This window comes from Zeus faber (genome assembly GCF_960531495.2).
Source record: "Zeus faber genome assembly, chromosome: 3".
In the NCBI taxonomy this organism is placed as follows: Eukaryota; Metazoa; Chordata; class Actinopteri; order Zeiformes; family Zeidae; genus Zeus; species Zeus faber.
In genome coordinates, this window is record NC_137190.1 from 14,579,764 (window position 1) to 14,596,344 (window position 16,581).

The 16,581-nt window shown below is 45.6% G+C and overlaps 1 protein-coding gene across 6 annotated transcripts in view; it reads left to right on the forward strand.

The window, feature by feature from the left end:
* The window catches only part of esrrga (estrogen-related receptor gamma a), a gene marked incomplete at both ends in the record, with an annotated part of 55,659 nt that extends 50,937 nt beyond the window's left edge, over positions 1-4,722 (forward strand). For all 6 annotated transcript variants that reach the window (XM_079997675.1, XM_079997673.1, XM_079997674.1 and 3 more), the window contains one exon: positions 4,478-4,722. In XM_079997675.1, coding sequence (XP_079853801.1) covers positions 4,478-4,722 — 245 coding nt within the window. The remainder of the gene's footprint in view (positions 1-4,477) is intronic.
* Positions 4,723-16,581: the final 11,859 nt, after the last annotated feature.

A 16,581-nucleotide genomic window follows, 5' to 3' on the forward strand; every position in this document is an offset into this window, starting at 1 on the left:
ACACACACACACACACACACACACACACACATACACACACACACACACACACACACACATACACACACACACACACACACACACATCCCTCATTGCATTCCCCACATAACAGTATAAAGAATTGAACTTAAAGCTCACCTATCAAACTCGTGCTCTCGTGGCCATTGCTTTTTGCAATTAGCATAGGCTTCTCTTCAGATGCCTGTTAAATAAGGTGTAATCATTAGGACCCAGACCTGTCGATAAAACCCCCTCTCTGATGTTGTCCGGCTGCATCGACAGCTGACTGACACGCACGCGAGCCGGCACGCAGCGGGCTCCCTCCCATGACCCCGTCTTTTGAACTTTGTCTTGGAGGCCGGCCAGCTCTTCAGTACTCTTTAATTACAAGGGGGGAGCTGTCAATACGATGTGTTTAAATGGGAGAATGCCACGGAAGAGCTTTGAATGGGAGGGAGGGGCTGTTTGTTCTGATCCAGGATCCGCACGCAAGGCCCAACACGTGCACACACACACACACACGCATAAACATATTGAGAACGTGCACGCTCTTACACATACTTTTGTGGAGAATCGAAAATCCTCATTCACGGATGCGTGCATGCACGTATGTTAATGCGCGCAACTTTTACACACCCATTGAAACAGCGAAGCCCTCACACCGACGCATGTGCACAACATATTGACCGATTGTTTTCCTCAGGGCCCCGACTGCCAGTCAATCTCTCAGTCCTGCCTTTGTGAGCGTGTGTGTGTGTGTGTGTGTGTGTGTGTGTGTGTGTGTGTGTGGGTGTGTGTGTGTGGGTGTGTGGGTGCGTGCGTGCGTGTGTGAGTGTTTGCGCACAAGCCTGAAAGATGAGAGGCAATCTATGCTGGACAGCAATAATGCTGATGATGATAATAATGCTGATGATTTCTCACAGATTTCACATGAACCTTAATGTTGTGGGTTTATCCGCAGCAAAAATTAGGATTAGGATTATAATTATAATTATAATTATAATTATTATTCTTATTATTATTATTATTGTTATTATTCTTATTCTTATTATTATAATTGTTATTATTCGCGTGTTAGCGTGCATGGCCTTAAAATGCACTGAATTAAGCAGATTTTGACACATATTTGTTAAGTTTAAAGTAAATTTAATTCAAAAAATGACTCCCAAAGTAATAAAATAAAAAATCTAAAGATAATTCCTAAAGCTGTTGAAACTCACTAAAATGATCTTGGACAATTATATTGCCATTGCATTATAACCAGAGGCAAGGACGTAAGACACAGATTAACACACAAATAAAACATTCGAGAGAATCACGGATGAAATGTATACCTACACAGTATTTGGACATAGTTCTGACATTATTTGTTCTTATACATTATTTAAAATTTTAACTTTCAAACTCTGTTCTGATCTGCAAGATGATCTTATTTCATTTTTCCTCTTTCATGACATCAATTGACTTTCCAGCATTGAAAATAAAATGATCCATTTGCTTGACCCTTATTTAGACTTGGACCCCCAACCAAAAAGAGGTAAAAAACAACAGGTCGGGGGGATCGAAACTTTAATAATCCTTGGTACCTGTAATCTTAAACATCACAATATATTTCCGCGCCTCCGATCAGAGCCATCTTTTTTTTTCTCTTCCAAACAAAGCAAATAAAAACGGCGTGTTTTTATCGCAGACGTCACCTCTTTCCCCCCTCACTTCCCGTCTTTTCGCCGCGCGGGGACCCTGCGTGACGGGCACGCCGTCTCCGTCGCTGCCGTATCCCAAATAATGTCTCAAACGAGTGTTTTTACCGACTGAAACGGGGAGGAAACTTCCCGTCGCTGATGGACTCGGTGAGTGCTCTTCAAGACAACAGAATGCGAGCATTAGCATTTTGAAGGGCAGTGACACTAATTAATTCGCAGGATGCTAATCGTCTGCATTAATGAAGGCGAGCCTTAAGAAATGTTAGCGAACGTGCTCCACATGTAAAGCCGACTGAAATAGCCATTGGAAAACGGGCTGTTTGTGTGTCTGTGTGTGTGTGTGTGTGTGTGTGTGTGTGTGTGTGTGTGTGTGTGTGTGTGTGTGTGTGTGTGTGTGTGTACGTACATTGTGTTTTGCGAGTGGCAGGGTGTGTGTCGTGCTCCTGCTCATTAGCCGCTGCTGTTTCCTTGTCACTGTTGACCACGGTTCACAGCACCGGCCGTGGCCAGGCCTGACCAAACTCAGCTCCATATTGATTCAAAATAAACAAAACAAACCAAAAAAAAACAAAAAAAAAAAACAATACCAAACCGACTCAACTTAGTGTTTATCGGCTACCCTCAAGTTGCCCTGAAAAATACAAAAAAGAAAAACAATTAGTAAACCAAATAAATGCTTCCAGAGGGAATTTAGTACAGTACGACATTGACAGCGTACGGTAAACAATGGTGGCCTGCTCAATATTTGTCTTGCCTTCATTTAATTTAATTTAATTTAATTTAATATAATACTCTTTGAATTGGTCCAATTCACAGCATTTGTTAATCGTTTCCTCTTTTAACTCTATTAAAATGCGAAAAAAGATAATAAATAGTGATTAGCGGACCACCAAATCGTGTTTAAACACAGTGCGGAAGGAGAGCATTCTACCAGCAACTGAAGCTGCAGTGTTCTATTGATTCCTATAGAATCCGACCCACGACCGTCTGGTCCTGCATACTGATCCATGCATTACTCACTATGGACCAAGCCCTGCATGTGTGAACGTGTGCGTGTGTGCGTGTTTGTGTGTGTGCGTGTGTGTGTGTGCATGCGTGCATGTGTCCATGCATGCTTGCCATGTATATTGAAACTGGTGAAATCTGTATTTGCAGCATATATTAATAATATTTAGTTAAAAATTGTATAATAGTATAGTAGAGAAGCAAATGATCCTGATGCCCCCAACTACAGTTCTACACACACACACACAAACACATAGACATTACTCGCAGTACAATGAACTATGTTTCTTAAAATAAAATTGTAAAAATACATTCTATAAATCTTACCACCTCTGCAGCTGTGATACAGCACCATCGCCTCTAGCACTGTTATAATTATATTATTATCTGAAATCTGCGATCTTAAACATAATATAAAAGCTATATTTTTTTTATCTATTTATGTGTGTATATGTGTAAAAACATATGTGTATAGTTAAAATAAATGCAAGCATCCGTGTCTTCACTCCACATTGTGTGTGTGTGTGTTTGTGTGTGTGTGTGTGTGTGTGTGTGTGTGTGTGTGTGTGTGTGTGTGTGTGTGTGTGTGTGTGTGTGTGTGTGTGTGTGTGCTTCTGAGTGTGTTTTAGTGAGTGTGCTTCAGTGTGATGGCCTGTCAATAGGGGCGCTGTGATTATTATTTAACATGCATGTTGTAATTGATCGTAGCCATTGATCGGGGGCTGCGAGCTAAAGGCCAGCTCACATTAAGACTTTGTCTCCCTGGGGGCCAATCCACAGAGCGGCCCCTCAGAGCGACGTTCCCCGGCCTCACCGCCACAAGCTCTCCATGCATGTAGCGTGCAGATATTTAGAAACCAAATACACACGTTGCGGACACACCTACAGAAAGACGGACCAACACACACACACACACACACACACACACACACACACACACACACACACACACACACACACACACACACACACACACACACACACACACACACACACACACACACACACACACACACACACACAAGCACGCACACAGCCCCACACAGCCAGAATAAACAAGCTCTACTTCTCTCCTCTACTCCATCATGTTACAGCTCTATCCCTCCTTCTCCGCCCACTTCTACTTGTTGTGTCCATTCATCACACCCACCCACAGTCACGCTTTGGGAAAGAGAAAACAGAAACAGCCCCGGTGTAACAGACTCCATCCATATAGTTTACGCGGCACCGTGAATTATAGCTTTATTGTTTACGATTCAAAACGCGCGATTAAAGTGATGATCTAGTCCGGAACCTGTTTTGATAAGTGCTTGGCTTATGAAAGAAACTGGTGCTCTCACAAGAGGGAAAATATTAATACTCACCGTCGTCACAGTATCTGCTTGTACAGTCTCAGGATGGGACATTTATTCCCATAATGAAAATATATCCAGCTTTTTTTATGTCGGACGAGATAGAAAACAGCACATTTAGTATCATTATATCATATTTAAGTCCTGAGAATCCCACCCCACCTTTCTGTGTATATTTGCTGCCATTAGAAATGATGATGATAATTATTATTATTATTCACTATCATAAAAATAAATTATTTTTTTAAATGTATTTTTCAAATTTTCCACTTATAGACACAGACGGAGCTTTTATTTATCCACACATTCGAAGATGATCTCATGCACAAATCGCGGTTCAGCTCGTTCTTTGATGTGCCCACCGTGCGCTCGTCTCCCGCGGTGATTTAATTCCTCGCCGCTCTGCTCCGCCCGCAGACTCCATGCACATCGAGGACGTGGACGCCGTGCAGAAGCTCCAGGACGTCCTCCACGAGGCCCTGCAGGACTACGAGGCCTCCCAGCACCAGGAGGACCCCCGCCGGGCGGGCAAGATGCTCATGACCCTGCCCCTGCTCCGCCAGACCTCCACCAAGGCGGTGCAGCACTTCTACAGCATCAAGCAGGACGGTAAAGTCCCCATGCACAAACTGTTCCTGGAGCTACTGGAGGCCAAGGTCTGAGGACGCTGAGGGGGGGGGGGGGGGCGGCGGCGGGGGCTCCGAACGAGCCGAGCTCCGAACGTGAACTTTGAAAACCAACTTGACTGACCTCTAAAGCCCTTCACATACATAGACACACACACACACACACACACACACACACACACGCGCGCACGCATGCGCGTGCGTGCGCTCAAATAGTCCCTGAGTTCTGTCGCTTCTGAGGCGCGCCCATGACAATGACTGAGTACCCAAAAAGACTCCCAACACAAACCATGAAACCTCCGCGTTCTTTGTGAGGGCGCCGTTGCTTAGACCCTTCCGACATGACCCTCCCCCCCCCCCCCCCCAACGGGAAGAGGTCCCTCATGTATAAACTATTACCCAGCAAATTACCAGTTAGCGTCACGACGTACGAGACAAGCTACGAGGGGACAAACGACGGCTTATGCATATGACGCCGCCGCGTCGCGACGCAACGAGGGACGCCGCGCGCTGCGGCGAGGACGCGCCGGGGAGAAGAGACCGAAAAAAACTATTTACCGTCGTCTTTCCGAGAAAAGACTTGCGGACATGCGCTCGTTCCTCCTCCCTCCCGAAATGACCCCCACGCAGTTTTTTTTTTGTTTTTTTAGGTGTTCAAGAAGAGACCGAGGGGGGTGGGGGGGGGTGGGGCGTGGACAATAGACACGTCCCTTCACGTGACGGCGTGCGGGTGGACGGACAAAGACAGGTGTGAAGAGGGCGGAGAGGAGCCCCGCCCTGCCAGAGCACCCACTCCATCCCGTCGGAGGACGCCAGCGAAAACGATACCCCCCGCCCCCCCCCCCCCCAAAAAAAACAACTAAAAAAACAACGACTTCCCCGGTTTTCCGCCCCCGAAAACCCCCACGGTTGCTACGCCCCCTACTCCTCCTGCTCCGACAAACAAAACAACAAGGCGTGCGGACGGCGTCCCCCGGCCACGCGGGCCCTTCCGGGGTCCCGCGCCCACGGTGCCACCACGAATGTTCACGCACAAGTGATTTGGGCTGCGCATAGATTTCTGAAGATGATTCCAAATAACTCTTAAAAACTGCTTGAGGTGTCGCTGATTTACTCGCTCCGCGCCGGTTTCTTAGAAGTGAGTTATGTAGCAGCAGTTCGGTCCTTTTGGGGTTTTTTTTTGTTTTGTTTTGTTTTTCTAACCCGTCGAGGAAGAATCCCCCCGGTCGCTCGACTTTTATGGCAGACGTCTGGTTCCCACGTAAGGCGACGCGTTCTTCCGTCTCGTAGGAGGCACGAGGGCGCTCGCTCCTCCTGGCACTTCGGGGCTTATTTGAAATAAAACCCTATTTGAAAATAGGTTTTAGGGGTTTTTGGGTTTTTTTTATTTAGTTTTTTTTGTTTTGTTTTGTTTTTTTTGATCTGCCAATCTGCCGGAAAGATAAAATCTCCGCGGCCCGTTACCATCCCCCCCCCCCCCCCCCGCCTCGCGGAGCTTCTGCCGCTCCTCCGGATCCTCTGCGTCCATGTCTTCCAGATCATCTCTGGGGTCTGTTTGGAAGTGTTTGCTTTTTTTGGGGGGGATTTTATTATTTTTTTTTTTAATTTGTTCCGCGGGAGTGGAAAAGCGAGCTTGAGTCGTTGGATGCGGTGAGAACAAGAGGGAACGGCGTCGCCCGAAATGAGTCATCAGATCGTGACGTTTTGAAACTCCCTGTTTTTTCTTTTGTTTGTTTTTTTGGGGGTTTTTTTTGGCGGGGGGGGACGGGGTGTTTCCTGACTTCAAAAATGACGGTAACAATGACAAAAAAGATGAAGACTGTAAATAATAACAATTGCCGTCATGTGTAATACCCAGGACTGCTTTGTTTTTGTTAATAACAACAATGTCATCTCAGACCGAATCGATCCAAACACACTTCCTTTTTTTCTATCAGCTTGACCACTTTCAGCGATTATATATATAACAAATAATAATATATTTACAGAACAGTGTTTATCTTAGAAACTGAGCAATAGGGGTTTTGAAAAAGGAGAAGGGGAGGTACATGGAGCAGAGGACGCAATATCAACGTTGACGTGCCAGTCTTTCAATTGGGAGCAGGGGAGGGCGGTTTCTCGGAGGGTTGTATCTTCTCTTTCCCGCTGTGTGATTCGCTATCAATTATTAGATGAGTAGTTAATGATATCATAGAGACAGGCGAGCGGGAGGCCAAGTGGGGCCTTTGGACCACCGACGTCAGGACCCACCGGACCGCCCGATTTGTAACCCCAGCTTTTTCCGTTCGTGAGGTTCACGTTCCCGTGGTTAAAAATGGAGGAGGTGAAGAAGGGTATCGGCGTGATGGAGGTGAAGGTCCAGACGCCTGGGCTCACCCTCGACCCGGCGACGCGAAAAGGGAAAGGAATCCGTCGCCGAATGCCTTTCGTCTTTGATTTTTCTCGCCTCGGGAAGGGGGAGAACCTCGCCGAGACCCGGCTTACTTCGAGGCGGATGTCGGTCACGGTGGGAGGAGGCGTGGTCGAGCGATGACAGAACAGAGGACCTGTTTTATTTTCTTTGATTAAACTGTCGTATGTAACTTTTTAAGCAGGATAACGACTCCAAAAGCGTATAGTCTCTGGTGTAATCTAATATAAAATGGCAACTCACCACAGTTGGGGAGAGCTGCAGTTAAGTCCAGTTAAACCTCCAACCAACACACACTGTATCAGCCAGTATTACTAGTAAGGGGTATTTTCTCAGCCTTCTTTATCATTGTATATTGTAAATTATACAGAATATAATTCTAACCTAAGACATTTTATTGGAAACAAAAACGTGGAAAAAAAAAAAAAAAAAAAAAAAAAAGATGTAGTTGAGCCTCTGTGTTTCATGTTTGCTGTGCTTTTTGTAAAAAGAAGGAAAAAAAAATGTTCATTTCATTCCTCCCCTTTGTTTTTCTGATACCGCTGTTCGTTTCTTTTTTTAATTTTATTTTTTTTGCCCGCCCCCCTCCCGTTCTCCGTCGCGTCCCCCCGGCCGCGGCCCCGCACCTCCCCTCGTCTCGGCTCCGGCTCTTGTACAGTTTTTGCTTCCCTTCCAGATTTCTCACGCGATGGGAAAGCAAATTCAACCGATTTTAACGCTCTCCTCGAAACTTAAGGGACAACGGGATCCGGTAACGGCGTCCGTTTTTACCGAAAACCTTACATGCCGCTGAGTGAGCGTGGGGTATCGCGCGTGGCGAGGAAACGCCGTGCCAGCCTTCACAAAAGGAACCGTTTGAACGGCGACTCTTCCTCTCGTAGGAAGAACGCTCTCGTGAATGTTTCGGTTTGGATAAAGGTGGAGTGAAAACGGACGTTTGAGTATTTCAGAACCGTAGGTTGCTCTTTTTCTAAACTGGCTGTAACTAACATAACTGCCGTCCATCCCGCTCCATCCGCTGGCGTTCACCATTTCAGCTGAGGAGGAGGGAAAAAAATAAAAATAAAGGGAAAATGATTCAAGGAGAGATCCATGCTCCGGCGTTTAAATATTTGTTTCCGTTTTTCTGTTTGATTTCTTCGTGAAGCCGAGGAGCGCGAGGCGCCTCTCACCGGCAACGCCTGCCGCCCTTTGTTCCGTGGCGACAATCCTATCGCCGAAGCGGAAAAGCGCACGTGGCGGTCGAGAAGGGACGACTGGTACTTCACCGACTCAATACAATTCCAGGAACCGCACCGGTGGGGTCGGAAGTTCCCTTCCGGTGGGGGCGGCGGCGTGTTTTTTACTGAGAGCGTCACACGTGAGAGCCTCCTGGGTTTCATATCTCCATCCGCTGCACGTTGTTGTCATGTACGAAAAGAAGAAAACACAACTCCCCGGGAGAAAGGTGCTGTCTTCTCATCGTTGTATTGTTCCTCCCTCGTTCGCTTCCTTTTTCTTTTCTTTTCCCTCCTCGTCGAATCCATCCTGTGTGTTGCCGGACAACCCTCAAGGTCCCTGAAAGGTGCGACAGCGACCGCTCCCCAGAGCTCGGAGCCGAGCTCGCCAAAGAGTCGCTCTGGGACACCACGGCGTTCCCGCATCCGGCGCTTGTTGGAGGGCAAACCCTAACCCTAACCCGCTCGAATTCGGTTCCGCCCTTGCCGGCGACGTTTTCGTACGCGGCTCTTTTAAGGCGTTCCTAAAACGAGGCCGGCGTCATTTGAACGTCGTTTCGGGACGGAAAGCAAGGAATGAAGGGATTTCCAGATCAAGAGGGAGAGTGCGTTTCGCCTTTCAGAATCTTGGAGGGAAGTGGCCGCTGATGTGTGTTATTTAGTAGCGTAGAAATGAATCGTTTTTTTGGTTGTTTTTTGTTTTTTCTTTCTTTCCCCGAAACATATTTGAATTCTAATTAAAAAGCAATATTATGATGACTGTACAGTGACAAGACACAAGTTGCACTTGATTGTTTTGGGGTTTTTTTAAGGCCTAAATGCTGATGTATTTATTGGAATTTATTCTGCAGTTATTATTATTATTATTATTATTAATAAAACCATGGATTAACGTGGTGAACGATGACATAACGAACCAAACTTTTCGTTTCTTTAGTGTAAGCCGTGAGACTCTTGTACAGGTTTTTTTGCAGAGCCATTGCACTAAAGGCGCTGTGTTATCGCTTACTCTGTACAACTATAAACTAAGCAGAATATGGAACATTGCCCTCTAGCTGGAATAGAAAGAAAAATCTCTAAGCAATGCTGGTCCACGGGATTTGACCATTGAAAATGGCTGCCACTGAAAACCTCCGTGGCCAAAGTGTTTATCTGCAGCTCTATAGCGTTTTAGTAAGTCGTATCTAACCCCCGAATATAAACTGCCACATGTGCTCGCCCTGCGGCCCGAATTTGCGAATAATAATAATAATAATAGGAACATTATTTGAAGAGGATGAGAAGGGACGAGAAACATTTGATACAGGGATGTTCAAAGAAAAAAAAAAAAGAGCCTTGCCCGACGAAGGAAAGCTGTGGAGGAGAGACCCCGTAGTATTAAACATGTCCGTAGATTTTAGACGTGCTTCCCATGACTTAACGAAAAGAGAAAAAAAAAAAAGGAAAAAAAAGAAACAATTACCTGTATATTTTTGTGACGTGTATCATACAAGTGTGCTCCGACAATAATGTCCATTTGTGTAAATGTATTTATTTGACATTGTATATATTGTTCAATGCAAAAAGAGAGACCTATGATTCTGTAACTTAATCTACAATGGGTTGAAACATTACATGTGTTACTCCAGACTATGCCTTCCAGGATTATTACAGTAGAGCAATATGAATTAAAACAAGGCTTCCAGTTTTGACCCCCCGTCTCATCACGTCTCATTCTTAACACATATATTTTTAAACGGACATATTGCATTTTAAGTGTTATCAAACGAAATATTAAATTGCTTGAATAAAATAAACATGATAGTTATGTTTTATTTTGAGACCACACCGCAACAAAATGATCGAGTTTGACGGGTTTCTTGAAGATGGGAGGCAAGAAATATGGATTGATGGAATGTTGATGAGGTGATGGTGGTGATGATGATGATGATGATGATGATGATGATGATGATGATGATGATGATGATGATGATATCGGGATGGTGCATGGCTGGCGAGCTGATGAAAGATGGACCACCAGGAGTCTTGACTCTGGGTGGGAGGGAAGGAGTCTTCAGGGCGTCAGGCCCATGCCAGTCCCCCTGGTGGTTCCGGAGAAAGAGAGAGAGAGAGAGAGGTGGAGCTGGGGAGGTGGTGGGGAGCACGAAAGAGCGGAACAACCGAACACCAGGTGGATCTCCGGGGCTTTTTTTGGGGGGCGTCAAATTGAGTTTTAGCTTTTTTTTTTACTGGTCAGAACACGCATTCACACATTTAACATGAACCATGATGATAGCTCACGTTTCTCGATTTTTTTTTTTTTTTATACTGTCTCTATTCTTAGGGTTAGGGAAATTTTGAACAATATGGTGACGAACCTTAAAATGATCTCCTGGTGCCGCTGACAGTTGAGGTAACGCACGTATTTTGAAACAGAATACCTCTCCCTTTTCCACCCCTCTTTCATTCCTCCTATCCTCGCCTCCGCCTCTTTTTATCTCCTCTTTTTTAATTTCGGTCACTCCTGTTGTCCACAGAACAAGGAAGTAAGGGCTCTATCTTATTGCCATTTTTAATTATTTCAAAAAACAGGCCATAAGCCGATGTGTGTCTTTTTTTTTGTCTCTTTTTTTTTTTTTACCAAGAGGTGCCCTGAAAAATTATAATTACTCATTAATTTTTAATTTTTTGTCCAATAGTATAAAAAAAACATCACTTCTCGGTGTCAAATGAAAGACAATCATAAAGGCAAACCGGCCAGCCACCAAATGAATAAAATAGTTGAAAACAGTCGCCGCGAATGAGTTTCGGCATTTCACGAATGGGCGAATGGGACCACGCCCCCATTTCCAATGAACCAACCAGACTCAAACGCACAGCGCCGAGCTAACCGTCCCCCATCCGTGTCGCCAAACATCCCTCCTTCCGTTGTCCCTCATCCCCTTTCTCCTTCTTATTCACCCTTCCCTCCTTCTCTCCCCTTGTCTCCTCCTCCTCCTCCTCCTCCTCCTCCCTCCCAAGGAGGCAGCGATGGTAAATGGGATGCAGAGGCCACATATGTAATGTGGCAGAGAGCTGCCGAGCGTTTTAAGAAGGCTTTTTCAAACAGAGGGAGCCCTGACCCACAGGCAAATATTTTTCAACCAGATGTCATAAGAAGATATTAACCGAATGGGACCCAATGGCGGAGAGAGGGATTTTTATTCACCCCCCCTCCCCACCCCACCCCCTCTCCCCTCTCTCTTTTTCTCCGCCGTTCGCGTCTCGTCCATCCCGGCTGCCGGTGGGCCAGGCTCCCCGTACATACGTTTTATTTTACTCGCTCGCCTTTCGGAGTTCATTTATTTTATTTTATCTTTGATTCATTATTATGATACGATAAAAGCTACTTGAGCATTTCAGCTGCCGAGGGGCTCTTATCGTTAACCTTGTGGAACGCCTGTGAGAGTGGGCTCCGCAAGCTGCATCACTAATGGACAACTTAACTCCTCTCACCTCCTCCTCTCACGTCCACGGCTCCCGTCTCCGTCTGTCTCTCGGCTCGGCTTCCTTCTTCCCGCCCTCCAGCCTGCTCCGGCTTTTTTTCGGGGGGGAAAGGGGGCGCGGCGCTTTCTCTCTTGGTTTCTTCCCACCTTTTTTTTTCTCTTTCTCTCGTTTCGGCGATTCCCACTCCCGCTCTGCTGACGTAGGGCGCGGGGGGCTTTATGAATCGGGTCAAACAAACACCGCTGTCACATTTTCTCAACCCCCTTTTTTTTTTTTTTTACTCTCCTTTTTGGGAAATACCAAGAGGAAGACATTCTTTCAAGCTCACCTTTATAGTTTCCCGCTATGATTATGATTTAATCGTGAATTCTAGGAGACCTTTGCACAGATCACCTGGACTCTCTCAGGTGCTGCATTTCAGAGACATGAGGGCGCCCCCTGTGGTGGATAAAGGCATTGACAACCCCGTGGCTGTGGCGCGGCAGACTTCTCTTATAAGAGGTCCTGGGCCTGTGACTAAAAGAGGTGACGTTAGTTCTTAATCTACTTCATCAGTGCAAGAAGATGAGGATTGCAAAACTGGATAATGGAAGGTATAATTTAAAAAGCGATTGTGTCGGAACATAAGACGGACACATTAAAGATGAGAAGAGGTATTCAGCAGGGGCACCCGGCGTAAATACACTCGCAGATCAGACATAAAGGGTTTGGTGGCCAGCGCTGGTTCCCATCCTGCTCTGGGACTTTAAGTGTCTGCACGTGATTAAGTTCTTAAATTCCACCGGGATCCATATCCAGAACAAAAAGTGCCGATAAGAAAGTTACACAAATGGGCCATTTCTTACAGACATCCTCCCCGCCGATGATGAGATTTTGCGGGGGTTCCTATTGGGTTTTGGAGAGAGCGTGGATGAAATTTGCTGCTCCCCGTAGTGCGGCAAACAGGGTCAGCCTCCTAAGGCGGCCATATCTGTTATGGCCACAGTGACTTGTGGAGTGCTAATGTGTGGCCACTTCACACTGATGGTGTTTCAAAGGCCCGCGTTTAGGGGCTGTCTTATCCCCTTAGCGCGTGTGTGTGTGTGTGTGTGTGTGTGTGTGTGTGTGTGTGTGTGTGTGTGTGTGTGTGTGTGTGTGTGTGTGTGTGTGTGTGCACGAGTGCAAATGCTCGCTGGCATGTGTGATCTGTGTTTTTAAAATATTATGAGTTCTGAAGGCAGAATGTAGGAATTGTTTGTGTCTGAATATGTGTATGTGTGTGTGTGTGTGTGTGTGTGTGTGTGTGTGTGTGTGTGTGTGTGTGTGTGTGTCTTCATGTGGTTTATCTCTTGTATCAATGGTGGAGTTCCCATGGGTTTCACAGGCCTAGTGACACGGACTTACAGTGGTAATGGCCTTTCACAGTCACAAACTCCCTGGACGAACACACACACACACACACACACACACACACACAGACACACACTTACACACATAGATAAGGGAGCTACACAACCACAGAGGCACCGATGAACACGCAGGGACACAGAAACACACGAGTAAAAAAATCGGACAAAGTGGAGCAGGAGGCGGCTCAGCTACAGCGCGACGCCGAGCGAGAAGGAAACATGAATCACGCGTCGAAATGGATTGGAATATTTTTAAATTCACCACAGATTCTGTCCTTCATCTCGTGTTTTTGAGATGAGAAACAGGACCTGACCTCGAGATCGTTTTTTTCAAATTCAGCTCGTGAATATTGGTAAGCGTGATCGAAACGGAAAAGAAACGCTAAATAAGAAGGAGAGGAATGATATGAGGGAAGACGGAATTATTTCCCTTTCCCCCAATTTTCTTCCACCTGGACGTGGTGTGCTCTTTTGCCCTTCCCATCATCTCCAATCTCCACTAAAAGGCGTGTGTGTTACTTGGATCATTAACGTGTGGCCACTTGCCTTGTAATTTATGGACCTCGTCCTATACAAGCCTGTATCCATCTTTCTAGGATGTGTTTTCTTTGTTTGTTCTTTTTATATTAATTTCCCTCTTTACCTCCGTCTCGTCATCTTCTGAGTCCCTTCATCCCGGCCCGATGTTCCACCCCTTCCCCAATTTCTCCCCGCACCCTTTTAATTTCTCTCCATTGTTCCCCGTCTCTTCGCTCCTTCCTTCGCCCTGACATCCCTCCCTTCTTCCCGCCATCCCCTCCACACACATATATCTCTCTTTCCTCCCTCCATCCCTCCATCCCTCAATCTCGCTCTCTCTCCTCCGTGGTGTAAAGTGGCTGGGATGACTGTGCGGGTCAGCGCTGTGTGTGAGCTGTAAGAGGGTCAGCTGTCTATTTGCACTTTAAACGTTTTAACTCTCCATACCATGGGCCATTCATTCTCGCTCTCTCTCGCTCTCTCTCTCTCCCCCAGCCCCCCCCCCCCCCCCCCCGTGCTCTCTCTTTCTTTCTATCTCTATCTCTCTCTAAGGACAGTAAACGTTTTAACTCTCCATTCTATGGGCCATTCATTAAGTTAGTGTACTTTTATAAATAGTCTGACGTGTCACTGGCTGGTGAAATAGTGGCACTTTAAACCCCCCCACCAGAGTCCCGGGGATGGCTGGAGGGATTAATATGCATCGGCCGCTTTTCCTCCACACGACCAATTAGGGCTCACATGGAGTTGTTAATAATATATTACATTACATTTGAGGCTATGTGCGACTTAACAAACAACCTCTACCAGGAACGGCCAAATAAATATTTATTTATTTGTTTTTGTTTTTTTATCTAAGGCTTCTTTTTCATGATTTTGCAAAAGCTACGTTTCCTTTAAGGGTAGAGGTAGTTTTCATTTGCAACAGGCTGATCATCAAACCATGGGTCACGGCGCCTGTTGTACCCGCCACGCGCAGCCACATGCCACAGACAAAGCAGCAGCTCCAGCAGCTGTTAATGGCTCCATTAGAACTGGGTAGTATACTGTCTCTTTATGGCCTTTGATTAAAGATAGGAATGTGTCTCAGGGGCATAGAGAGATACTGATTCATAGGACAACCCCACCCACACTCCAACACAGACATCTCCCTTGTGTTCTCTCTCTCTCTCTCTCTCTCTCTCTCTCTTTCTCTCTCTCTCTCTCTCTCTCTCTCTCTCTCTCTCTGTTTCTCTCTCTCTCAATCACTTGCTCGCTCTCTCTCTCTCGCTCTTGCTCTCTCACAGACCCACATACACACACACACACACACACACACACACACACACTTTTAAATAAGTGATTGACGCGGGGGAATGCAAAAAGAGTCCTCACAGGGATTCTACGGGCCTGTTGTAGTCGTATCTTGTCAATGAACCATCTGTGAATTACTCGTTTACAATGCCTGCTCTCACATCTGTTACTGTGTGCTGATAATGTGTTTTGTTGTACAGCGTGCTATGTTGGATAAACATATACAGGGGGATGGATAAACTAAGGGAAACACCGAGCAATATGTTAATAACAAGGACCCAATAATGAGTAGGACCACTCGGAACACCTTCAGAAAAGCTGTTATCCTTTGGAGAAAGGGCCCTTTTCCCGGCAGACATAACGTGTACAGATGTTCAAACACAGCAGAAGTCAATGACAATAATTGTGGGTGTGTTTCATGTCCCTGTATAGCAGCATGGGGAGTGAACAGACCCACAACTGATGACCCTGGCTTCAGCATGCCATGTCGTTGGTTGTCGCAGCTGTTGACGGTATGCAGGTGGTCATGAAACCACTCTAGAATTTGTTCAGAGTGTTTATTGGGGTGTTATCATCCTGAATATGTTAATATCATGACAGAACATAGTCTTTGGTCATTATATGCACCATTTGAATTTGGTCAGTCGCCAAAAATTGTCAAAAAGCTAAAAACTTAAAGTTGGATATGCCATTCCATTTATTTTCAAACTATAACAAAAGTAGGCTCTCAAAATAAAAACACTGCCTTTACCCTCACAAAAAACAATCGACCACTGTGTGCCACATCTGAATCAATTTGTGCTACACTTAGATCACAGTAGATTACCATGGCTACAATTGAAACGACGCCAACACAACCGGCCCTAATTGTTCATGGCTGTACAAGACATAACAATAACAATTATGTATATTATGTATAGACATGAAGCCATATAAATTAAAATTCAAAATAAAAGAAAATCATTTTCAAAATGTAGGATTACCTACAAAAATAAGCCCCCTTTTTGTTAACTCTGATTAACATGTCACATTTTCATGCTGACTGTTCCCCATTTTCCACCAATAGACACAGCTTTTTCACTGGTCTTTCAATAATATTTGTCTTTGTTTGTATTTGAACAGATCTGACCACACCTGATTTGTCAGGGAATGTTTTGATTACCTTTCTGATCATCCAGGAAATGTAGTGAGGCGGTGGCGTCCTGGTCCTTTCGATCAAACAGGCCTGGAGGAATAATTGGTTTCGTTTTTAATGTGAGAATATGGTTTGGCGTCGGAGCTTCCAGGTCATTAGGGTCCTCTGAGACTTTGGTGATGGGTCGGTCGTCCAAGATTGCCTCAGCTTCACATAAGACAGGGACCAAGGCTTCATCAGTTAAGGTTTTTTGATGCAAAACAGATATCAGTACCTTTCTAACCAGCTTGATCATGCTTTCCCAAGCACCGCCGTGATGTGAAGCTGTTGGTGGGTTGAAACTCCACTTGATGCTATAATACAGTAAAGCTTCCTCAATTGTCCCATTGTTTAGTTCCGCAATTGCTCTTTTCAGCTCCTACTCTGCTCCCAGGAAGTTTGTGCCATTATCTGAGATAGTGAGATACG